Source organism: Scyliorhinus canicula, chromosome 22 (assembly GCF_902713615.1).
Source record: "Scyliorhinus canicula chromosome 22, sScyCan1.1, whole genome shotgun sequence".
Taxonomy (NCBI): Eukaryota; Metazoa; Chordata; class Chondrichthyes; order Carcharhiniformes; family Scyliorhinidae; genus Scyliorhinus; species Scyliorhinus canicula.
In genome coordinates this window covers 23,322,168-23,348,288 of record NC_052167.1, presented here as the reverse complement: position 1 = coordinate 23,348,288, position 26,121 = coordinate 23,322,168, and the positions used below count along the sequence as shown (strand labels likewise).

Sequence of the window (26,121 nt, the reverse complement as noted above, 5' to 3'; positions counted from 1 at the left end):
TCCCTTTGCCTTCCCTATTACCTCTTGAATTTGCATGCTAGCTTTTTGTGATTGATATACAAGGTTCCCCAAATCCCCACGTTGCAGCCTTTCACCATTTAAATTATATTCAGCTCCTTTATTCTTCCTACCAAAGTGTATAACTTCACATTTCCCTACATTATAATCCATCTGCCAAGTTTTTGTCCACTCACTTAACCATCTATGTCCTCCTGTAGCCGGTTTAGGTCATCCTAATCTATTTTTGTGTCATCCACAAATTTGTCAATAGTACATTCACTTCCCTCGTCCAAGTCACATTGTAAATAATTGTGGCCCCATCATTGATCCAATGGAACACCCTTATTCAAAGGGAGTGAGACAAAAAATAGGTAACTATAGGCCAGTTAGCTACATCTGTAATTGGGAAAATGTTAAGAGTCCATTATGAAGGATGTAATAGCAGAGCATTTACAAATACATAAGATAATCAGTCAGCATGGCTTCATGAAGGGGAGGTCATGCCTGACAATCATAGAATTTACAGTGCAGAAGGAGGCCATTCGGACCATCGAGTCTGCACCGGCTCTCGGAAAGAGCACCCTACCCAAGGTCAACACCTCCACCCTATCCCCATAACCCAGTAAACCCACCCAACACTAAGGGCAATTTTGGACACTAAGGGCAATTTATCATGGCCAATCCACCTAACCTGCACATCTTTGGACTGTGGGAGGAAACCAGAGCACCCAGAGGAAACCCACGCACACACGGGGAGGATGTGCAGACTCCGCACAGACAGTGACCCAAGCTGGAATCGAACATGGGACCCTGGAGCTGTGAAGCAATTGTGCTATCCACAATGCTAAATTTATTAGATATTTTTATGGTGGTACTGGGCAGTACCAATATATGTAATATACTTGGATTTCCCAAAAACATTTGATACGGTACCACACAAAAGGTTACTAAAAATTTTTTTAAATAAAAGGGCAACACGGTAGCATTGTGCTCTTTCCAAGAGCCAGTGCAGACTTGATGTGCCGAATGGCCTCCTGCACTGTAAATTCCATGGTGTTGGGCAAGTATATTAGCACGGATAGAGGATTGCCCAATTGATAGATAAAGTTTGGATAAGGGCATTTTCAGGATAGCAACCTGCAACTAATGGAGTGCCACAGTGATTTATTGCCCATTTACTGCCCACCTCTGAGAGCATTTAAGAGTCAATCACATTGCTGTGGCTCGAAAGTCACATGTAGGCCAGACCAGGTAAGAACAACAGATTTCCTTCCCCAAAGGACATTAGTAAACCAGATGGGTTTTTAGGACAATCAACAATGGGTTCATGGTCACCTTTTAATTCCAGATTGTTTTTATTGAATTCGAACTGCACCGTCGGCCATGGAGGGATTTGAACCCTGGTCCCCAGAGCATGCATCTAGGTCGCTGGATTACTAGTACAGCGACAATACCACTACACCACTGCCTCCCCTCTGCTCGTTGCCAGCCAAGCAGGGGAGGTGAAGGACTCTATGGGGTTACAATGATACAGGAACAAACATAAAACTAAGATATTTATTGAGAATGGCTTTCCACATCTGACAAATCCCAAGGTGCAAAAGATCAGTTAGAAAGTAGCGGAGGCAGTTTAGACATTAGCTTTTCCAGTTGCAGAAAGTGTCAAGAGAGAGATTTAGGAAAGTACACGAGAATGCAGGAAAGGAAGCAGCTCGAGAAAAAATGCAGCGATAAGAATGATCATGGCTGATGTGTGCTAAAGATCGAGGGAGTGGCTATGACTGTGCTTGCAGCTCATAAAGCATAAGAATCTACCAAGGATGGGATGGGAACTTAAAGGGAAGATTAAAGTCACCAAGAGTCGGTAGTTGCCGGGTGAAAAACTAGAGTTGGGAAAATAAAATGAGGGTGGGGAAAAAGCTATTTAAATAAAACAGTCTGCTTTGAATATTTCCAACTGTCTGAATGTTTTCTTCAGTGAAATAACTTGTAAAATGGAAAAATCCTGAATTTAAAAAAATTCTTGTGTCATTACAGAAGAATCAACTCCAGAATTATTTTAACACTTTAAAAACAGCCACAAATCTGAAAAATGCTCAATGTATCGGAACAGTCTGGCTCATAAGAATTAATTTATAAACACAGAAAAATCAAAGGTTCAAAACATGGCCAGGCATAAATGTTTCAAATAGGGGAAGAGAAACCTGAACAAATTGAAGGTGGTTTACAGCACATCTTCTTTTCAATTTTAATCTATCTTTCTGCACACCCAGACACCTACTCACTCACTACACTAAAAATACATCCTACTGTTCTTTTCTGTACAAGGCACTGCCTTGAATCTGTACTTATACATTCATGAATCTCTTCAGCTGTTAAAGACAAGAACGCTACCACAAGACTCGTGCAGTTGAATAAACAAAAATCAAGCCCATATTAGAAACTCAAACAGAAATCCAATTTAGGTCTCAATAGTTAGATTCCAACTTTGGGCGGTTCGGCAGTTGCCCCACCCAGGGAGGGGATGACAGGGGGAGGAGTGCCTGTGGTCTCCCCACCAAGGGGCAGGGCAACAGGGGGAGGCATGCCCGAGAGTACACTGCTCAAGGGGAGAGTGAGGGGAAGGAATGCTTGTGCCACCTCAATTGCAGCACAGGGAGACTGGGCCGGTGCAAAGAGGCAGGGGGACAGGGCGAAAGAAGCGTGAGCATCTGCCCCACTGCACTGAGGCCAGGACAGCAGGGGTGTCTGCGGTGACAAGGGCAGGAGTGCCTGTGGCCACCCCACAGAAGGGCAGGCCCACAGGGACAAGGGTGCCTGCCCCACTGAGGGGCAGGATGACAGGGGTATGACTGCCTCCAGGTGGGGCAGAAGTGCCTGTGGCCACCCCACTGAGGGGCAGGAGTGCCTGTGGGCAACCCACTGAGGGGCAGGAGTGCCTGTGGGCAACCCACTGAGGGGCAGGAGTGCCTGTGGGCAACCCACACTGATGGACAGGCTGACAAGGGCAGGACATCCAGCAGCTGTCCTGCTTAAGGCCAGGGTGGCAGGGGCAAGAGTGCTTGTGGCCACCCTGCTGAGGAGTAGGGTGGCAGGGCAAGACTGCCTGCAGGTTGGGCAGGTGTCTGTCCACCCCACCGAGGGGCGGGGGAGGGGGGCGAAACCGAGGGGCGGGGAGGGGGGCGAAACCGAGGGGCGGGGAGGGGGGCGAAACCGAGGGGCGGGGAGGGGGGCGGAACCGAGGGGCGGGGAGGGGGGCGAAACCGAGGGGCGGGGAGGGGGGCGAAACCGAGGGGCGGGGGAGGAGGGGCGGGGGGGGAGGGGCGGGGGAGGAGGGGCGGGGAGGAGGGGCGGGGAGGAGGGGCGGGGAGGAGGGGCGGGGGAGGAGGGGGGGGACACCGAGGGGTGGGGGAGGGGGGGGGACACCGAGGGGTGGGGGAGGGGGGGGGACACCGAGGGGTGGGGGAGGGGGGGGACACCGAGGGGTGGGGGAGGGGGGGGACACCGAGGGGTGGGGGAGGGGGGGGGACACCGAGGGGTGGGGGAGGGGGGGGGGACACCGAGGGGTGGGGGAGGGGGGGGGACACCGAGGGGTGGGGGAGGGGGGGACACCGAGGGGTGGGGGAGGGGGGGGACACCGAGGGGTGGGGGAGGGGGGGGGACACCGAGGGGTGGGGGAGGGGGGGGGACACCGAGGGGTGGGGGAGGGGGGGGACACCGAGGGGTGGGGGAGGGGGGGGGACACCGAGGGGTGGGGGAGGGGGGGGGACACCGAGGGGTGGGGGAGGGGGGGGGACACCGAGGGGTGGGGGAGGGGGGGGGACACCGAGGGGTGGGGGAGGGGGGGGACACCGAGGGGTGGGGAGGGGGGGGACACCGAGGGGTGGGGGAGGGGGGGACACCGAGGGGTGGGGGAGGGGGGGGACACCGAGGGGTGGGGGAGGGGGGGACACGAGGGGGGGAGGGGGGGACCGAGGGAGGGGGGGACCGAGGGGGAGGGGGGGACCGAGGAGGGGGGGGGGGACCGAGGAGGGGGGGGGGGACCGAGGAGGAGGGGGGGGGACCGAGGGGCGGGGGGGACCGAGGGGCGGGGGGGACCGAGGGGCGGGGGGGGACCGAGGGGCGGGGGGGGACCGAGGGGCGGGGGGGGACCGAGGGGCGGGGGGGGACCGAGGGGCGGGGGGGGGGGGGGGAGAGAGGGGGGAACCGAGGGGCGGGGGGGGGGGAAGAGGGGGGACCGAGGGGCGGGGGGGGAGAGGGGGGAACCGAGGGGCGGGGGGGGGGAGAGGGGGGACCGAGGGGCGGGGGGGACCGAGGGGCGGGGGGGACCGGGGGGCGGGGGGGACCGGGGGGGGGGGCGGGGGGGGACCGGGCGGGGGGGGGGGGCGGGGGGGACCGAGGGGGGGGGCCGAGGGGCGGGGGGGGGGGGGGGGGAGACCGAGGGGGGGGAGAAATTATGGGGCGGGGGGGAAACCGAGGGGCGGGGGTTCAGGGTGCCTGCTGTGCTGTAGGGTGCCTGCTGTGCTGTAGGGTGCCTGCTGTGCTGTAGGGTGCCTGCTGTGCTGTAGGGTGGCATTGCCCTCCTCCCCCCCTCACCTCCTTTGCAGGGCGTCCGGTGCTGGCTGTGCTGGGCCCGGTAGCCCTCGATGACCTCCCACTCGCCGGTGTCCCTCTTGATGGGGAAGGAGATGGACAGGACGTGGTTGCAGGGCTTGATGATCTTCAGGATGCCCCGCACCCGGCTGTACTTCTGCTCGTCCGACTCGCGGGTCCGCATGTCCTCCACCAGCTTGTCCTCCACGATCTTGGCGCCGCGGTCAAAGAAGCCCTCCACCATGGCGAAGAAGTTGGGGTCGTCCTGCGGCGGCGGCTGCTCGGCGTCCGGCGGGGGCTGGCTGGAGTACAGGCGGCGGCTGTGGGGCAGGGCAGCCGGGCCGCTCAGGCGCTGCAAACCGCCCTCGGCGGCGGCGGCGGCGGCGCGAGCCAACAGCTCTCCCAGGTAGCGGTACATGGCGGGCCAGAGGCTGCGTGAGGGACGGGGGAGGAGGGGGGGGTTGGGCTGAGGCGGACTCCGGTCGGCGCCGCCGCTTCAGGCTGACTGACAAACACCCTCGGCCCGGCCAGACCCCACCCACCAACCAGGCGTGCGCCCGGAGAGAGGGCGGGGCCAGAAAGTGGGGGGCGGGGCCAGGAAGTGGGGGCGGGGCCGGCGGACGTTGCGAGGGGGCCCCGCCGCTGGGAGCGAAAAAGGAGGCGGGGCGAATTGAAAAGGGGGGCGGGGCGCACGGTGAGAGGCGGGGCCGATGTAGGCCGCGCTGCCCGCTTCCCCCGCCCCGGCCTGACAGCGCGCATGCGCCGGAACCCGAGCCGTTGACCATGTGACAATCAAACCGGCCAATAGCGATGGGTTGGGCTGGGGAGCTTCGAGAACCTTCGGCCATCTCCGTCCCGTCGGCGCCACCTGGTCGGGCCGCGGGCCGGCAATTCATGACGTTTGGAGTGAGGGGGGCGTTCGGAGCGAAAGGCTCAGGTTGCAGGATGCCCCCCTTCCCCCCTCCCCGTTCATCTTCCTCACCTGGACGGTGTCAGGGCCGGAGGTAGGGAGGCTGCAATCCTTGGTATCAGGCCGAATGTCATTTAATGATTATTGTCACAAGTAGGCTTGTGATTGATGCTGCAATGAAGTTACTGTGAAAAGCCCCTAGTCGCCACACTCCGGCGCCTGTTCGGGTACACAGAGGGAGAATTCAGCACCCGAGGAAACCCACGCAGACACGGGGAGAACGTGCAGACTCCGCACAGACAGTGACCCAAGCCGGGAATCGAACCCGGGACCGTGGCACTGTCGAGGTGACAGTGCTAACCCACTGTGCTACCGTACCTCGCGTGATAAGCACTTCATTATTTTGTTCACGGCACCGCCAAGATCACAAGTTGCCCGCAGTGTAAAGCAACTTTGAATACCTGTCGATGAAATGCAAGTTGACTTCATACCCCAGAGATTGAGCAGTTAGGTGGTGCGGTCAACACAGGTTGTTTCTCATAGAATGTGCAATGCAGAAGGAGGCCATTCGGCCCATCGGGTCTGCACCGGACCTTGCAAAGAGCACCCTGCTGAAGCCCACGTAACTACCCTAGCCCCGTAACCCCCACTTAACTTTTTTTTGGACACTAAGGGCAATTTAGCGTGGCTAATCCGCACATCTTTGGACTGTGGGAAGAAACCAGAGCACCCAGAGGAAACCCACGCAGACACGGGGAGAATGTGCAGACTCCGCACAGACAATGATCCAGCTGGGAATCGAACCTGGGACCCTGGAGCTGTGAAGCAACTGTGCTAACCACTATGCTACAGTGCCGCCCCTCATGTGCCGCCACCTTTAATAGAATCCCTACAGTGCATGAGAAGACCATTTGGCCCATTGAGTCTGTACCAACCCTCCTATCCCCATAGTTGACTTCAAACCCCAGAGGTGCCAGCTCCACACACACAGTCATCCAAGACTGGACACTTTGACAAAGTCACCTGGACTCAACATTAGCTCTTTTTCCCCACCACTGAGGTTAGACTGACTGGCTCTGTGGTACCTTTTTTTTTGGAAATGTTTTTTATTGAGTTTTCATATTTTATATCCAACAAATTATTAGAAAAAAAACACGCAAAAATTAAAATGTATATTTATAGGTAAGCATCTTCATAATGACAACTGTGCCTTCCTCCCTTCTTGAATAATGGTACCACATTGGCTATCCTCCAGCACATCTCCTGTGGCAGAGAGGAACTGAAAATAATTGCCAGCTCCCTTGCCTCACTTGACAGCCTGGGATACATTTCATGGAGATTTATCAACTTTTAAGCCTACCTGCCAGATCATTCAGAACCTCCTATCTGTCTAACCACTGCACCAGCGTGCCACCATAAGGCTTCGACCATAATATTTCATTTGAAGAGCCTTTTAAGATGTCGTCCCTTCCTATTGTTGTAATTGATTCCCTGATCCAAATTGTGACAACCCCTCCTATCTCTTTTCCTGTTTCGCCTGAAGATCCTATATCCTGGAATATTGAGCTGCCAATCCTGCTGCTGCTGTCTCAACCATGTCTCAGTTGCACCAATGACATCATATCTCATGTTTTAATTTGTGCCTTCAACATATCTGCCTTGTTTGTCAAACTCCTTGCATTAAAATAAATACCATTCAATTTTGCCAAACTCCCTTGTGACTTAACTGGCATATAACATCTATGCCTGCCTGACTCACTTGCTGGCTCTTCTAATTCTGGCTGTGCATCTCCCCGTGCTGAACCATCTCTCAGGATCCCACCTCCCTGTTAAGTTAGTTTAAACTCTCCCCAACAGCACTAGCAAACCTCCCTGCAAGGACACTGATCCCATTTCAGTTCAGGTGCAACCCGCCCGCCTTGCACAGATCCCATCATTCCCAAAAACGGTTCCAATGTCTTAGAAATCTAAAGCCCACCCTCCTACAGCACCTCTCCAGATATGCATTCATCTGAACTCACCTCCTAGTTCTGTACTCATGTGGCACTGAAAGTAATCCAGAGATTACTATCTTCTGGATCCTGTTTTTTTAATCTACTTCCTAGCTCCCTAAATTCTGCTTGCAGGACCTCATCCCTTTATCTGCCTATATTGTTGATACCAATGTGTACCACAATATCTGTCGATTTGCCCTTCCCCTTCAGTATGCCCTGCAGTTGTTCAGTAACATCCCAGATCCTGGTACCAGGGACAAAACATACCATCCTGTAGTCTCTTCTGCAGCCTCTGAAACGTCTGTCTGTCCCGCTTACAATTGAATCCCCTACCGCAATAGATCTGCCGTTCTTATAATAATAATCTTTATTATCGCAAGTAGGCTTACTTTAACACTGCAATGAAGTACTCTGAAAAGTCCCTCGTCACCATATTCCGGCACCTGTTCGGGTATATGGAGGGAAGAATTCAGAATGTCCAAATTACCTAACAGCGTGAGTTTCAGGACTTGTGGGAGGAAACCGGAGCACCCTTCGGAAATCCACGCAGACATGGGGAGAACGTGCAGAATCCGTACAGACAGTGACCCAAGCTAGCAATTGAACCTGGGACTCTGGCGCTGTGAAGCAACAGTGCTAACCACTGTGCGGCCGTGCTGCCTTCCTCCCCCCCCTATTGTTTAGCAGACCCACCATGGTGCCATGAACAGGAACGGCCCTAGGGTTACTGGCGCCCCGGGCAAGCTGAACTTCGGCGCCCTTACAAGCCGAGGGCTTGCTTCCCCACGGCCCCTTCACCAGAAAATCCAAGCGGATTCGAACGGCCTTCTCCCCGTCCCAGCTCCTGCGATTAGAGCGAGCCTTTGAGAAAAATCACTACGTGGTGGGAGCCGAGAGAAAACAACTCGCAAACAGATTGTGTCTCACAGAAACCCAGGTAAGAATGTTGAAGTAGACAGAGAGAGGAGAGGGGCGGATTGATACTTGGGGTTGGCAGGGAGCAGCGTGGTTGGAGGGAGGGTGTGCTGAGAATGCTTTCCATGCAAGGATTTCTGACTTTAGAATGCACTCGCGGAAGAGGCGGTGCCAGCAAATTTCAAATTGCGCCCCCTAGCACATGGCGCCCCGGGCGACTGCCCGAGTTGCCGGTACCTTGAGCCGGCCCTGGCCATGAAGTTGGCTGCCGCTGCTGTCTCCTACACAGTCATCTCCCCCAACAGTTTACCGAACGGCATATATATATATATATATATAAAATATATATATATAAGAAAGGGGGATGGTCACAGGGGGCGCCTACACTACCTGCCTTCCTCTACTCTGCCTGGTGGTCACCCATGACCTTTTTGCCTGTTCAATCTTCAGCTGTGGAGTGATCATCTCACTGAACGTGCTATCCACGATTTACTCAGCATCGCGGATGCTCCACAGTGAATCTTCCCTCAGCTCCGGTTCCGAAATGTGGTTCGCCAGTAGCTATAGCTGGACACACTTTTTGTACATGTGGTCAGCAGGGACAAATGAAGGTTCCACAATTTGTCACATAGCACAGGAGGAGAACATTATGGGTATAAGCTCTCCTGCGATGACTTCAACCTTTTTTGCTCCTTTTTTAACAAAATGTTCTGCTTATATAAGAATACTATTAACTTACCTCCCTTACGCTAACTTTATTTCCCTTACCCTACTTTGTTTACTTACATAACTTTATTATAATAACCCTGACTTTCACTAATTTGTGTTGTTTCTCAGTTAATCCCTTCTTCCAAAAAAAACCCGTTTTAATATCACAACTGCTTTTCTGCGAAGCTGACAATAAGAACACTGTTACAAGACAACTTCATTGTGACGCTGACTGCAAGGACGCTGTTTCCAGACCTCTTCTCTGTGACGCTGACCGCAAAGTCCCTGTCCCCAGACTACGTCTCTGCGACGCTGACTACAAGAACACTGTCCCCAGACGACTTCACTGTGACGCTGACTGTAAAGATCGTTCCCAGACCACTTCTCTACGACGCTGACTGGTTGCACAAGTGGAACTGTACTTCTGCAAGAAATATATGTGCAGGAGATGAAGAGTAAAAAGGAGAAAATAAATCCCTGCCCCATCCATCCTTTCAGAATAGAAAGAAACAACCGTATCATCTATTGGCGAATGTGTTGTAAACAGTAATCACTCTTCACACTGCAATGGCCTGGCAGAAAAGTCAATTTGCTTATGCTATCTATAAACTCTCACAAATGTGTACTAACTGAAACTATAGACCTCTGTGGTTATAATTTTTCGGCTGAATGCTTATGGAAAGCTTTGAATGGATGTTATCATAAGATTATTGGGCATCGTAACAGTCTCGCATTCAATTGTTATCCGGACTTAGTATATATATTGTTCCAGGAAATTCAAAGATTAACTCAGATTGTGATTACCAAGTATGTGTTGCTGTATTCCATTGTTAAAAAGCAGCTGGTGCTGTTGTGGTGGCTTACTAACTTTATCTAGTAACTATCTTTGTTCAATGTGTGCTCCTATACATAAGGATCAAGACAGGTTAGCTCAGTGGAAGAAAACAAAGCAGATGGAGTTAAATACAAAGACAGGAAACTGAGTAAAATAAGTTAAAATGTTGATTACATAATAAAAAATGTAAACTTGTTTAGGGCAGCATGGCGGCGCAGTGGTTAGCACTGCTGCCTCACAGCACTGAGGCTCCGGGTACAATTTCGGCTCTGGGTCACTGTCCGTGTGGAGTTTGCAGATTCTCCCCGTTTTGCACATGGGCCTCACCCCCACAACCCAAAGATGTGCAGGGCAGGTGGATTGGCCACGCTAAATTGCCCCTTAATTTGAAAAAAATAAATTGGGTACTCTAAATTGATAAAAATAAATGTAAACGTGTTTGGGGCTGGTTTAGCACTGGGCTAAATAGCTGGCTTTTAAAGCAGACCAAGGCAGGCCAGCAGCACGGTTCAATTCCCGGATCAGCCTCTCCGAACAGGCGCCGGAATGTGGCGATGAGGGGCTTTTCACAGTAACTTCATTTGAAGCCTACTTGTGACAATAAACGATTTTCATTTCATTTTTCACTTCATTTGAGGTAATTGAACAAGGAAGAGATCTGTGGAAATTGGCCAAAAGCATTGGTTCAGTTTTTGCTCTCCTCTGCTTGTAGCTACTCCTACCAGGAGATCCATTGTCATGATATGTCATCATTTTTGCACATTCTCCCCGTGTTTGCGTGGGTTTCGCCCCCACAACCCAAAGATGTGCAGGGTAGGTGGATTGGCCACACTAAATTGCCTCTTAATTGGAAAAACGAATTGGGTACTCTAAATTTAAAAAAAAGATATTTCATGCTTGTCTTGTCTTGCGCCATCCTCACGTACACTGTAGCTCACTGCAGATGCTTTGTCATGTCCGTCATCAGCTAGGCCTAGCTCGACCCCTCTTTCTGCTACTCTCCACTTTGCCCTCCAGCAGAAATCTCTGTGGCTTTTCAGTTTTTGCAAGAAGTAAAAGAAATATGCACAAAATATTGGGATGAATCACTAGAGCAAATAACGTGTATCTTTAATGTAGTAAAAAGTTCTTGATAGAAGTGTACTTAGACAAAATTTGACACTGAATCACATAACAGGCATTAGGACTAGTGACTAAAAGCTTGGACAAAAAGGTAGGTCTTAATATAATGACTTGAAGGAAAAATGAGATGTATCGAAGTTTAGGATAATAATTCCAAAACTTGGATAATTGAAGAAGTGGTCATAAAGAACAAAGAAAAATACAGTAAGAAGTCTTACAACACCAGGTTAAAGTCCAACATGTTTGTTTCAAACACTAGCTTTCGGAGCACTGCTCCTTCCTCAGATTCACCTGAGGAAGGCGCAGTGCTCCGAAGAAGCTAGTGTTTGAAACAAACATGTTGGACTTTAACCTGGTGTTGTAAGACTTCTTACTGTGCTCGCCCCAGTCCAACGCCGACATCTCCACATCAAAGAAACATACAGCACAGGAACAGGCTCTTCGGCCCTCCAAGCCTGTGGAATCCAGGAAACCAGCTAAAAATAAATTGCAACAGTCACGTCTGGTGGTATTGACAGGATGAATAATCTTTTCAGTAACAGATGAGCTGAAGGTGAGACAGAGATATGCAATGTTATGGAGGTGCAAGGAGGTGATATGGGTTCAGCTTTGGTCAAGGAGGGCATTTTTGAAGCCATATCTGGAAGTGGAGAGGCAATATCTGGATTAGTTCTGGTCCCAGTATTACAAAAATGATATGGGGGTGGAATAGGAGAAATGAGAATAGTGATTCTGCTCCATAAATGTCCTTAGTTCTCTAGCCATGTTTGCTGTTTTCCCCGATTGGTGAATTGACCTGTCGATTAGCGGGTCCTGTATACAGTTAAATTCTTTATAGGTTCTTTATAAATTCTGAGTCATCCCAATTGGCCGCATACACATTCACCAGGACCACCGGTGCCCGTCCAAGATACTGCTGACCATGAGCCCGCACACTTTCACACTGGATGGTGACATAAACAGCCTCTGCTTCTGTCTTGTGCAACGTTACTGGACCTGTGGCCCAAATAATTTATCCACAACTTTTGGGAAGCCCTCTGATCCAAATGTCTCAAATTTCCCAATTTATAAAGCTAGGCTCTGCACTGCACAATGTTTTAAAGAAAGGATAATGATAGTTTTTGGTATTCTTAGTTGACTTTCAGTGCTGTTTAATTGTTTTAATTTGTTTTTACATAGAAAATAGAAGCAGGAGGAGGCCATTTGGCTGTTCGAGCCTGCTCTGCCATTCATTATGATCATGGCTGATCATCAAGTTCAATACCTTGATCCCACCTTCCCCTCCCCCCCATATCCCTTGATCCCTTTAGCCCCAAGGGCTCTTTCTAATTCCTTCTTGAAATTCCGCAACATTTTGGCCTCAACAACTTTCTGTGGTAGCGAATTCCACAGATTCACCACTCTCTGGGTGAAGAAATTTCTCCTCACATCAGTCCTAAAAGGTTTACCCCTTATACCCCTTAACCTCAAACTATGGCATGAAAAAGCCCTGGCAGCAAGGATTAGGGAAAACCCTAAGGCGTTCTACACTTATCTGAGAAATAAGAGGATGATCAGAGTGAGAGTAGGGCCGATTAGGTATAGTGGAGGGAACTTGTGCCTAGAGTCTGATGAGATGGGGAGGCCCTAAATGAATACTTTGTTTCAGTATTCACTAGAGAGACGGTCCTTGTTGCCCATGAGAACAGTGTGAACCAGGTTAATAGACTTGAACAGGTTAATATTAAGAAGGAGGATGTGCTGGAAATTTTGAAAAGCATCAGGATAGATAAGTCCCCTGGGCCTGACGGGATATACCCAAGGTTACTACGGGAAGCGTGGGAGGAGATTGCTGCGCTGTTGGCAATGATCTTTGCGCCCTCACTCTCCACTGGAGTAGGACCGGATGATTGGAGGGAGGTGAATGTTGTTCCCTGTTCAAGAAAGGGAATAGGAAAATCCCTGGGAATTACAGACCAGTCAGTCTTACGTCTGTGGTGAGCAAAATATTGGGAAAACTTCTGAGAGAGGATTTATGATTATTTAGAAAAACATAGTTTGATTAAAGATAGTCAGCATGGTTTTGTGAGGGGCAGGTCATGCCTCACAGGCCTCATTGAATTCTTTGAGGATGTGACGAGACACATTGATGAAGGTCGGGCAGTGGATGTGGTGTATATGGATTTCATTTGATAAGGCATTTGATAAGGTTCCCCATGGTAGGCTCATTCAGAAAGTTAGGGGGCATGGGATACAGGGAAATTTGGCTATCTGGATACAGAATTGGCTGGCCGAAAGAAGACAGCGAGTGGTAGTGGATGGAAAGTATTCCGCCTGGAGGTCGGTGACCAGTGGTGTCCCGCAAGTATCTGTTCCTGGACCTCTGCTCTTTGTGTTTTTTATAAATGACTAGGATGAGGAAGTGGAAGGGTGGGTTAGTAAATTTGCCGATGACATGAAGGTTGGGGGAGTTGTAGATAGTGTTGAGGGTTATTGAAGGTAACAACAGGACATGAACAGTATGCAGAGCTGGGCTGAGAAATGGCAGATGAAGTTCAACCTTGATAAATATGAAGTGATTCATTTTGGAAGGTTGAATTTGAATGCTGAATGCAGGGTTAAAGGCTGCATTGGAAGTGTGGAGGAACAGAGGGAGTTTATGGTCCACGTACATAGATCCCTCAAAGTTACCACCCAGGTTGATAGGGTTGTTAAGAAGGCGTATGGTGTGTTGGCTTTCATGAACAGGGGGATTGGGTTTAAGAGCCGCGAGGTTTTGCTGCAGCTTTACAAAACTCTCTAGCTAGACGACACTTGGAATATTGTGTCCAGTTCTGGTGGCCTCATTATAGGAAGGATGTGGATGCTTTGGAGAGGGTATAGAGGAGATTTACCAGGATGCTGCCTGGACTGGAGGGCATGTCTTATGAAGAAAGGTTGAGGGAGCTAGGGCTTTTCTCACTGAAGCGAAGGCAGAGAGATGACGATAGAGATGTACAAGGTGATGAGAGACATGATAGAGTGGATAGCTAGAGACTTTTCCCCAGGGTGGAAATGGCTGTCATGAGGGGACATAATTTTAAGGTGATTGGAGGAAGGTATAGGGGAGATGTCAGAGGTAAGTTCTTTACTCAGAGAGTGGTGGGTGTGTGGGATGCACTGGGAGCAGAGGTGGTGGAGTCAGAGTCATTGGGGACATTTAAGCGACTCTTAGACAGTCACATGGACAGCAGTAAGTTGAAGGGGTGTAGGTCAGGTTGATCTTAGATTCGGATAAATGGTCGGCACAACATAGTGGGCTGAAAGGCCTGTACTGTTCTATGTTCTATGACCCCTAGTTCTGGACTCTCCCACCATCAGAAACATTCTTTCTGAATCTACCCTGTCTAATCCTGTTAGAATTTTATAAGTTTCTATGAGATTCCCTCTCACTCTTAAATCCAATTAATATAATCCTAACCAATTTAGTGTCTCCTCATATGACAGTCCTGCCAACCCAGGATTCAGTCTGGTAAACCTTCGCTGCACTCCCTCCATAGCAAGAACATCCTCCTCAGATAAGGACACCAAACCTGTCCACAATAACCCAGGTGTGGCCTCACCAATATCCTATACAATTGCAGTCAAACATTTCTACTACTATACTCAAATCCTCCCACTACGAAGGTCAACAAACCATTTGCCTTCTTTACTGCCTGCTGTACCTGCGCACTTTCATTCAGCGACTGATGCACGAGGACACCAAGGTCTCGCTGAGTATCCGCCTCCCTCAATTTACACCCATTCAACTAATCATTTACCTTCCTATTTTTGCTACTGAAGTAGTTTATCCACATTATACTACTTCGGCAATGCATGTGCCCACTCACTCAGCCTGTCCAAATCTCCAGCTCTGCACCCTCCTCGCAACCTGCCATCCCACCCAACTTTGTATCATCTGTAAAATTAGAGATAATACATTTAGTTCCCTTCCCCAAATCATTAATGTATAATGTGAATAATTGGGATCCTAGCTTTACCCCACTAGTCACTGCCTGCAAATCAGTAAAAGACCTATTTCTGTCTGCTAACATCTCACGACACCATCCAAAATCTCATGTGCTTTAAGTTCACATATTAATCTGCTATGTAGACCTTGTCGAAAGCCTTCTGAAAGTTTAAATAAACCACATCCATCAGTTCTCCCTGGTCAATTCTACTAGTTACATGTTCAAATAATTCCAGTAGATTTGTCAAGCCTTACTTTCCTTTCGTAAATCCATGCTGACTTTGTCAGATTACACCACTGCTTTCCAAATGTTGTGCTATGAAATCCTTGATAATGGACTCCAGCAACTTCCCTACTACTGACGTTAGGCTCATTGGTCTATAGTTCCCTGTTTCCTCTCTACCTTTTTGAATAGCAGGATTACATTCGCTATCCGACAATCTATAGGAACCATTCCAGAGTCCAAAGAATTTTGGAAAATGACCACGAATGAATCTACTATTTCTAGGGTCACTTCCATTAATACTCTGGGATGAAGATTATCAGGCCCTGGAAATTTGTCCGCCTTCAATCCAATTAATTTCCCCAAAACCATTTCTTTACTAATACTAATTTCATTCAGCTCCTCACAAACTTGTGTTTCTCAGAACTTCCAGTACATTCTTCCTGTCTTCCTCTGTGAACAAAGGTATAGGGTGGATACGGGGGTTTGAGTGGGGTGATCATTGTTCGGCACAACATCGAGGGCCGAAGGGCCTGTTCTGTGCTGTACTGTTCTATCTATCTATAAAGAAAATTACAGCACAGGAACAGGCCCTTCGGCCCTCCCAGCCTGCGCCGATCCAGATCCTTTATGTAAACCTTTCGCCTATTTTCCAAGGATCTACTTCCCTCTGTTCCCCACCCGCTATAGATGCATCTTAAATGATGCTATCGTGCCCGCCTCTACCACCTCCGCTGGCAAAGAGTTTCAGGCACCCACCATCCTCTGCGTAAAAAACTTTCCACGCACATCTCCTTTAAACTTTCCCCCTCTCACCTTGAAATCGTGACCCCTTGTAATTGACACCCCCAACAAAGCTTGTTGCTATCCACCCTGTCCATCTCCATCTTTCCAACGAAAACAATCCTAATCTTCTCAATCTTTCTTTATAGCTCGCACCCACCATACCAGGCAACATCCTGGTGAACCTCCTCTGCACCCTCTCTAAAGCATCCACATCCTTCTGGTAATGTGGTGACCAGAACTGCATGCAGTATTCCAAATGTGGCCTAACCAAAGTCCTATACAACTGTAACATGACCTGCCGACTCTTGTACTTAATACCCCGTCCGATGAAGGCAAGCATGCTGTATGCCTTCTTGACTACCCTATCGACCTGCGTTGCCACCTTCAGGGTACAATGGGCCTGAACTCCCAGATCTCTCTGTACATCAATTTTCCCCAGGACTCTTCCATTGACCGTATAGTCCGCTCTTGAATTGGATCTTCCAAAATGCATCACCTCGTATTTGCCTGGATTGAACTTCATCTGCCATTTCTCTGCCCAACTCTCCAGTCTATCTATATTTTGCTGTATTCTCTGACAGTCCCCCTCGCTATCTGCAACTCCACCAATCTTAGTATCACCTCCAAACCTGCTAATCTGGGGCGGCATTCTCCCCTACCCAGCGGGGCAGGGGGTCCCGGCGTAGGGGAGTGGCGCCAACCACTCCAGCGTCGGGCCTCCCCAAAGGTGCGGAATTCTCCGCACCTTTGGGGGCTAGGCCCGCGCCGGAGCGGTTGGAACCACACCGACTGGCGCCAAAACTGGCACCAGCGGCCTTTCAGGCCCGAGGCTGGCCGAAAGGCCTTCGCCGGTTTGCGCATACGCACTGAGGGATTCTCTTCTGCCTCCGCCATGGCGGAGGCCGTGGTGGCGGCGGAAGAGAAAGAGTGCCCCCACGGCACTGGCCCGCCCGGCGATCGGTGGGCCCCGATCGTCGGCCTGGCCACCGTGGGGGCGCCCCCCCGGGATCCGATCGCCCTGCGCCCACCCCCCAGGACCCCGGGGGCCCGCTCGCACCGCCGATCCCGCCGCCACCAGAGGTGGTTCAAACCTTGGCGGCGGGAGAGGCCTCCCAGCGGCGGGACTTCGGCCCATCGCGGTCTGGAGAATCGCCCCAGGGGCCTCGCCGATTGGCGCGGACATCACGCCGATCGGCGTGGGGCAATTCCTGCCCCCGCCAATTCCCGGGGGAGAATTTCTGCCACGGCCCGGGCGGGATTTTCGGTGGCCCCGGGCGATTCTCCGACCCTGCTGGGAGTCAGAGAATTTTACCCCAGACCACCTATACCTTCATCCAGATCATTTATTTACATCACAAACAGTGTTCCGAGCACGGATCCCTGTGGAACACTAGTCACCTTTCTCCATTTTGAGACACTCCTTTCCACCACTAGTCTCTGTCTCCTGTTGCCCAGCCAGTTCTTTATCCATCTAGCTAGTACACCCTGAACCCCATCCGACATCACTTTTTCCATCAACCTGCCATGGGAAACTTTATCAAACGCCTTACTGAAGTCCATGTATATGACATCTCCAGCCCTTCCCTCATCAATTAACTTTGTCACTTCCTCAAAGAATTCTATTAGGTTTGGAAGACATGACCTTCCCTGCACAAAACCATGCTGCCTACACTGATGCGTCTATTTTCTTCCAAATGTGAATAGATCCTATTCCTCAGTATCTTCTCCAACAGTTTGCCTACCACTGACGTCAAGCTCACAGGTTTATAATTCCCTGGATTATCCCTACTACCCTTCTGAAACAAAGGGGCAACATTAGCAATTCTCCAGTCCTCCGGGACCTCACCCGTGCTCAAGGATGCTGCAAAGATATCTGTTAAGGCCCTAGCTTCCCTCAGTAACCTGGGATAGATCCCATCCGGACCTGGGGACTTGTCCACTTTAATGCCTTTTAGAATACCCAAAACTTTCCCCTTCCTTATGCCGACTTGACCTAGAGTATTTAAACATCCATCCCTAACCTCAACATCCGTCATGTCCCTCTCCTTGGTGAATACCGATGCAAAGTGCTCATTAAGAATCTCACCCATTTCCTCTGACTCCACGCATAAATTCCTTCTTGTCTTTGAGTAGGCCAATCCTTTCTCTAGTTACCCTCTTGCTCCTTGTATACGAATAAAAGGCTTTGGGATTTTCCTTAACCCTGTTAGCCAAAGATATTTCATGACCCCTTTTAGCCCATATTATTGTGCGTTTGAGATTTGTCCTACTTTCCCGATATTCCTCCAAAGCTTCATCAGTTTTAAGTCGCCTGTTTTTATGTATGCTTCCTTTTTCATTTTAGCAAGTCTCACAATTCCACCCATCATCCATGGTTCCATAATCTTGCCATTTCTATCCCTCATTTTCACAGGGACATGTCTGTCCTGCACTCTAATCAACCTTTCCTTTAAAGACTTCCACATTTCAAATGTGGATTTATCTTTAAACAGCTGCACTCAATTCACATTCCGTAGCTCCTGCCGAATTTTGTTATGCTCGGCCTTTTCCCAATTTAGCACTCTTCCTTTAGGACCACTCTCGTCTTTGTCCATGAGTATTCTAAAACTTCCGGAATTGTGATCGCTATTCCCAAAGTAATCACCGACTGAAACTTCAACCACCTGGCCGGGATCATTCCCCAATACCAGGTCCAGTATGGCGCCTTCCCGAGTTGGACTATTTACATACTGCTCTTTAAAACTCTTCTAGATGCTCCTTACAAATTCTGCTCCATCTACGCCTCCAACACTACATGAGTCCCATTCAATGTTGGGGAAGTTAAAATCTCCCATCACGACCACCCTATTGCTCCTATATTTTTCTATAATCTGTCCTCGTATTTGTACCTCAACTTCACGCTCGCTTTTGAGAGGCCTGTAGTAAAGTCCCAACAATGTTACTGCACCCTTCCTATTTCTTAGCTCTACCCATATTGCCTCAGTGCTCGAATCCTCCATCGTGCCCTCCTTAATCACAGCTGTGATATCATCTCTGACCAGTAATGCAACTCCTCCACCCCTTTTCCCTCCCTCTCTATCCCTCCGGAAGCATCTATACCCTGGGATATTTAGTTGCCAATCTTGCCCTTTCCTCAACCAAGTCTCAGTAATACCAATAGCATCATATTCCCAGGTACTAATCCAAGCCCCAAGTTCATCTGCCTTACCTGCTACACTTCTCGCAGTAAAATAAATGCACCTCAGACCACCTGTCCCTCTGCGTTCATCATCTCTTCCATGTCTACTCTTCCCCTTAGTCACAATGAGTTTATTATCTAGTACCTTACTGGCTTTAGTTGCGGTCCCTTTTTAGTGACCTCTGACTTCCTAATCTGGTTCCCATCCCCCCTGCCTCATTAGTTTAAAACTTCCCCAACAGTGTTTTTTTTTTTTAAATAATTTTTATTGAAGAGATTTTTTACATGAGAATATTTACCCCCCCTAACCATAGACTATTACACAATATTCCCTCTTAACAGATATCCCCCCCCCCCCGCCCCACCCCCCCCGCGCGCTGTCCCTCCCCCCCCTCCCCCCCCCCCAAAAACAAACAAAGCAACAATTAACATCAAACATGAACTGCGAGCAAATTTGCCCGCATTACAACCTTAAATAACCCACCACACCCGTTGTTGCCACCCCCCCGGGTTGCTGCTGCTGCGACCTCTCCACCCTATCTTTGAGCCAAAAAGTCGAGGAAAGGCTGCCACCGCCTGAAGAACCCTTGTACCGACCCTCTCAGGGCGAATTTGACCCTTTCCAACTGGATAAAGCTTGCCATGTCATTAATCCAAGTTTCCACGCTTGGAGGCCTCGCGTCCTTCCACTGTATCAGTATCCTTCTTCGCGCAACTAGGGACGCAAAGGCCAGTACTCCGGCCTCTCTCGCCTCCTGTACCCCCGGCTCCACCCCAACCCCAAAAATCGCTAGTCCCCATCCTGGTTTGACCCTGGATCCCACCACCCTCGACACCGTCCTTGCCACCCCCTTCCAGAACTCCTCCAGTGCCGGACATGCCCAAAACATATGGACATGGTTCGCTGGGCTTCCCGAACACCTGACACATCTGTCCTCACCCCCAAAGAACCGACTCATCCTTGTCCCCGTCATATGGGCTCTATGTAGCACCTTAAATTGAATGAGGCTAAGCCTCGCACACGAGGAGGAAGAATTAACCCTCTCCAGGGCATCAGCCCATGTCCCATCCTCTATCTGCTCTCCCAGCTCCCCCTCCCACTTGGCTTTCAGCTCCTCTACTGATGCCTCCTCAGCCTCCTGCATTACTTTGTATATGTCCGATATCCTCCCCCCTCTGACCCAGACCCCCGAGAGCACCCTATCGCTCGCCCCCCTGCTGTGGAGCAAGGGGAACCCTTCCACCTGGTGTCTAGCAAATGCCTTCACCTGCAAATGTCGAAACACGTTTCCCGGGGGAGCCCGAATTTCTCCTCCAGCTCTCTCAGGCTCGCAAACCTCCCATCTACAAACAGATCCTTCAGCTGCCTGATGCCCACCCTGTGCCAGCTCTGGAATCCCCCGTCCATGTTCCCCGGGATGAATCTATGGTTCCCTCTTAACGGTGCCTCCATCAGACCTCCCATTTCCCCCCTGTGTCGCCTCCACTGCCCCCAGATCTTGAGGGTGGCCGCCACCACCGGGCTCGTGGTGTACCTCGTGGGAGGGAGCGGCCATGGCGCCGTTACTAGGGCCCCCAGGCTTATGTTGCCACAGGACGCCCTCTCCATTCGTTTCCAAGCTGCCCCCTCCCCTTCCATCATCCACTTGCGCACCATCGATACATTAGCCGCCCAGTAATACCCCGAAAGGTTGGGTAATGCCAGCCCTCCACTCTCCCTACTCCGCTCCAAGAAGACCCTCCTCACCCTTGGGGTGCCGTGCGCCCACACGTAGCTCATGATGCTGCTCGTCACCTTTTTGAAGAAGGCCCTAGGGAGGAAGATGGGCAAGCACTGAAATAAAAACAAAAACCTCGGGAGGACCGTCATTTTAACGGACTGCACTCTGCCCGCCAGCGACAGCGGCACCATGTCCCACCTTTTAAATTCCTCCTCCATCTGTTCCACCAGCCTGGAGAAGTTCAGCTTGTGGAGAGTCCCCCAGTTCCTTGCCACCTGCACCCCTAAATATCTAAAACTCTTTCCTGCTCTCTTCAACGGGAGTCTCCCGATTCCCTCTTCCTGGTCCCCTGGGTGTATCACAAATACCTCACTCTTACCCAAGTTTAGCTTGTACCCCGAAAAGTCCCCGAATTCTGCTAGCAGTTCCATCACCTCCGGCATTCCCCCTTCTGGGTCTGCCACGTATAGCAGCAGGTCGTCCGCGTATAGCGACACCCGGTGCTCCTCCCCGCCCCTTGTCAGCCCTCTCCACCCCCCTGAGCCCCTCAGTGCCATCGCCAACGGTTCAATTGCCAGTGCGAAGAGCAGGGGGGACAAGGGGCACCCCTGTCTGGTCCCCCGGTGGAGCCCAAAATACTCCGATCTCCTACCATTCGTCACTACACTTGCCGTCGGGGCCGAATAGAGCAGTTTCACCCATTTAATAAATCCCTCCCCAAATCCAAACCTTTCCAGTGTCTCCCACAGGTACTTCCACTCCACCCTATCAAATGCTTTCTCCGCGTCCAATGCCACCACTATCTCCGCCTCCCCCTCCACTGCCGGCATCATGATGACGTTTAGCAGTCTCCGCACGTTCGTATTAAGCTGCCGCCCTTTCACAAAACCCGTCTGGTCCTCGTGTATCACCCCTGGCACACAATCCTCTATCCTGGTAGCCAGGATCTTTGCCAGCAGCTTGGCGTCCACATTCAGGAGCGAGATAGGCCTATATGACCCACACTGCACGGGGTCCTTGTCCCGCTTCAAGATCAGAGAGATCAGTGCCTGCGACATTGTCGGGGGCAGAGCCCCCCCCTCCCATGCCTCGTTGAAGGCTCGCACCAGCACAGGGCCCACCAGATCCGCATATTTTTTGTAAAATTCCACCGGGAACCCGTCTGGCCCCGGCGCCTTCCCCGACTGCATATGCCCAATCCCCTTGACTAGCTCCTCTAACCCTATCTGTGCCCCCAGCCCCTCTACCAGCTCCTCTTGGACCTTGGGGAACCTCAGTTTGTTCAAGAAGCCCTCCATCCCCCCTCCCCTCGTCGGCGGCTCTGACCGATACAGCTCCTTGTAGAAGTCTCTGAAAACCCCATTTACTTCTGGCCCCTTCTGCACTATGTTCCCACCCCTCTCCCTCACTCCCCCAATTTCTCTAGCCGCATCCCGCTTGCGGAGCTGATGCGCCAACATCCTACTCGCCTTCTCCCCTTACTCATAAATCGCGCCCTGCGCCCTTCTCCACTGTGTCTCCGCCTTTCTGGTGGTCAACAGGTCAAACTTAGCCTGCAAACTACGCCGTTCCCCCAGCAGCCCCTCCTCTGGTGCCTCCGCATATTTCCTATCCACGTCCAGAAGCTCCCCCACCAGCCTCTCCCTCTCCTGTCTCTCCCTCCTTTCCCTATGTGCCCGTATGGAGATCAGCTCCCCCCGGATTACCGCCTTCAGGGCCTCCCATACCATCCCCACCTGCACCTCCCCTGTGTCATTAATGTCCAGATATCTTTCAATGCTCTTCCGGACCCTCTTATACACCTCCTCATCCGCCAGCAACCCCACATCCAGGCGCCACAGCGGACGCTGGTCTCGCACCTCCCCCATTTCCAAATCTACCCAGTGTGGCGCGTGGTCTGAGACCGCTATGGCCGAGTACTCCACTTCCCGTACTTTCGGGATCAGTCCCCTGCTCAATACAAAAAAGTCAATTCTAGAATAGACTCTGTGGACATGGGAGAAAAAGGAATACTCCCTCGCCCTCGGCCTCCCGAACCTCCAGGGGTCCACCCCTCCCATCTGCTCCATAAACCCCTTTAACACTTCTGCCGCTGCCGGCCTCCTACTCGTCCTTGAACTCGATCTGTCCAACACGGGGTCCAGCACTGTGTTGAAGTCCCCCCCCATGATCAGGCCCCCTGCCTCCAGGTCCGGAATGAGGCCCAGTAGGCGCCTCATGAAGCCAGCTTCGTCCCAGTTCGGGGCATACACGTTAACCATCACCACTTTCTCCCCCTGCAGCCTACCCTTCACCATGACATATCTACCCTCTTTATCCGCCACCACCTCCGCCGCCACGAACGACACCCTCTTCCCTACCAGGATCGCCACCCCTCGGTTCTTTACGTCCAGTCCTGAGTGGAACACTTGTCCCACCCACCCCTTCTCAGGCGGACCTGGTCCGCCACCTTCAAATGGGTCTCTTGTAGCATTGCTACATCCGCCTTCAGCCCCTTCAAATGTGAGATTACTCTCGTTCTCTTGACCTGCCCATTCAGCCCCCTCACATTCCAAGTGATCAGCCGGGTCGAAGGGCAGCCCGCCCCTTTCCCCTGCCGACTAGCCATATCCTGTCACCTGCTCGCCCCGAGTCAGCCCTCCCTTTCTGACCCGCTCCCCATGGCGATGGCGCCCCCCACCCCTCCAGTCCTCAACTTCTCCTCCCTGGCCTTTTCAGCAGCAACCCGGTGGCCCCCCCTTCCCCCCTCCCCCTCCCCCCCCCCCCCCCCCCATCCCCCTCCCCCCCCAGGCTAGGACCCTTCCTAGCCGCGATGCACCCTCCATAGTACTTCCGTAAGTCAGCTGGTTTACGCTGACCCGGCTGCCCCTGCCACACTCCGGCTCCTCCCGGCATGGGGGACGTCCCCCCCCCTTACCACCCCTCCTTGACCCCGCTCCAGCGCGGGAAAGGGAGCCATTGCTGACCACGCCCCTTACTCCCACCCCCCTCCCTCCTCTGCCCCGTGCGCGGGAAACCAGAGGAAAGCCCGCGCTTTCGCCCTGCCCCTCCCCGCCCCTCCATCTTCAGTTCCACCCCCGTCCCCAATCTCACACCGATAAATACAAAACAACCAGAAACCCCACAAGAAACACATACCCCCGGCACTCCCCCCCCCCCCCCCCCCCCCCCCCCACCCCGCCCTCCCAACATAACATTATAAATAACAGGAAAAAGAGAGAAAAAACTGGTATAGAGAACAAAAAGGGTCCAAAAATACGGCCAAGTGAAAATCCAACCAAAAGAAAGCCACGTGTCCAGCTTAAAGTACCAGAGCGGCAACGACCGCCAAGTATCCCCTGGTTCTAGTTCAAGTCCAGCTTTTCTTCCTGGACAAAGGCCCACGCCTCCTCCGGAGACTCGAAATAGTGGTGCTGGTCCTTGTAGGTCACCCACAAGCGCGCTGGCTGCAGCATCCCGAATCTGATTCTCTTGGCATGCAGCACCGCCTTCGTCCGGTTGAACCGGGCCCGCCGCTTTGCCACCTCCGCACTCCAGTCCTGAAAGATCCTCACTGTCGAGTTCTCCCATTTGCTGCTCCTCTCTCTCTTGGCCCACCTCAGCACCCTCTCCCGGTCACTGAATCGCTGGAACCACACCAGCACCGCCCTCGGGGGTTCGTTTGCTCTTGGCTTCCTGGCCATTACTCTGTAGGCCTCCTCCAATTCCAGGGGCGAAGGGACGGCCCCCGCCCCCATCAGTGAGCCCAGCATTTCTGCCACATACCCCTGGAGGTCCGACCCCTCCAGCCCTTCTGCCAGGCCCAGGATCCTCAGGTTTTTCCGCCTCATGCGGGTATCCATCTCCTCCAATCGGTTTTGCCATCTCAGGTGGAGTGCCTCGTGCACCTCCACCTTTCCCACGAGGACCGTGGCCTCCTCCTCCCTCACAGTCATCTCCTGCTGCAGCTCCCGAATTGACGCCTCTTGGGTCTTCCCCAACAGTGTTAGCAAAAGCACCCCCTCGGACATTGTTCCAGCCCTGCCCAGGTGTCGACCATCCGATTAGTAATGGTCCCACCGCCCCCAGAACAGGTTCCAATGTCCCAGAATTCTGAACCCCTCCCTCCTGCACCATCTCTCAAGCCACGTGTTCATTCTGACTATTCTTGAATCTCTACTCTGACTGTCTCATGGCACTGGTAGCAATCCTGAGATTACTACCTTTGAGGTCCTACTTTTTAACTTATCCCCTAACTCCCTAAATTCTGACTGTAGGACCTCATCCTGTTTTTTACCTATATCGTTGGTACCTATATGCACCGTGACCACTGGCTGTTCACCCTCCCCCTTCACTATGTCCTGCAGCCGATCTGAGACACCCCTGACCCGTGCACCCAGGGGGCAACATACCATTCGAGAGTCTCATTTTCGACCAAAGGAACGCCTATTTACTCCCCTTACGATTGAATCCCCTATGACTATAGCCCTGCCAGTCTTTTTCCCGCCCTTTTGTGCAGCAGAGCCAGCCACGGTGCCATGAACCTGGCTACTTCTGTGAAGACAGAAGGAAAGCACGAATTTAGTTCCCCAGCCGTTTCTTTGTTCCCTATTATGAATTCCCCCGTTTCAGACTGTAAGGGGCCTGCATTGTAATCTAATCTTTTTCTCTTTGCATACCTATATAAACTTTTACAATCAGTCTTTATGTTCCCCACTAGTTTACTTTCGAATTGTATTTTCCCCTTCTTAATCAATCCCTTGGAACTGTTCCCAAACCTCAAGACTATTGTTTTTTCTTGTTAGTTTGTATGCCTCCTCTTTGAAGATAATACTATCTATAATTTCCCTTTGTTTGTCATGGATTGGTCACAGTTCCCTTTCTATTCCTATGCCAAATCAGAACTTTTGGAGTTCACCTATTCATTCCATCTCGAATTGTATTCCATTTTTAGTCAGGACTCTTTATCGAGGAGGTGACAATGTGAAGAGGCTATGGGAGTGTAGTGGTTACATTATTGGATTAATGATCCAGAGACCTTGACTTGCAGTCCAGGGAACATTTATTAATCAAATTATTGGTTCTTTGAAAGATGATGTTAAAGTAGGCTAGTTGGTTTCAATCACTAAAACATGAGAGCTTTATGCAGAATCATTAACTTCTGAATAGCTGAATCATCAGGAAGCTCTG

The 26,121-nt window shown here is 51.4% G+C and overlaps 2 protein-coding genes across 6 annotated transcripts in view; one reads left to right on the top strand and one right to left on the bottom strand.

Moving 5' to 3' along the window:
- The window catches only part of LOC119956001 (glutamate dehydrogenase, mitochondrial), a 104,248-nt gene extending 99,090 nt beyond the window's left edge, over window positions 1-5,158 (bottom strand). The window contains exon 1 of the mRNA XM_038782663.1: window positions 4,597-5,158. Within this exon, the coding sequence (XP_038638591.1) occupies window positions 4,597-5,011 (415 nt within the window). The 5' untranslated portion in view covers window positions 5,012-5,158. The remainder of the gene's footprint in view (window positions 1-4,596) is intronic.
- Window positions 5,159-5,387: 229 nt separating this feature from the next.
- Window positions 5,388-26,121, top strand: part of shld2 (shieldin complex subunit 2) — a 161,235-nt gene continuing 140,501 nt past the window's right edge. For 3 of the 5 annotated variants that reach the window (XR_005458575.1, XM_038782716.1, XM_038782719.1), the window contains exon 1: window positions 5,389-5,597. The gene's annotated coding sequence lies outside the window, so the exon portion shown is untranslated. Of the gene's footprint in view, window positions 5,598-8,169; window positions 8,435-26,121 lie in introns of those variants that run through there. The other 2 variants (XM_038782720.1, XM_038782717.1) reach the window with 2 other exon arrangements.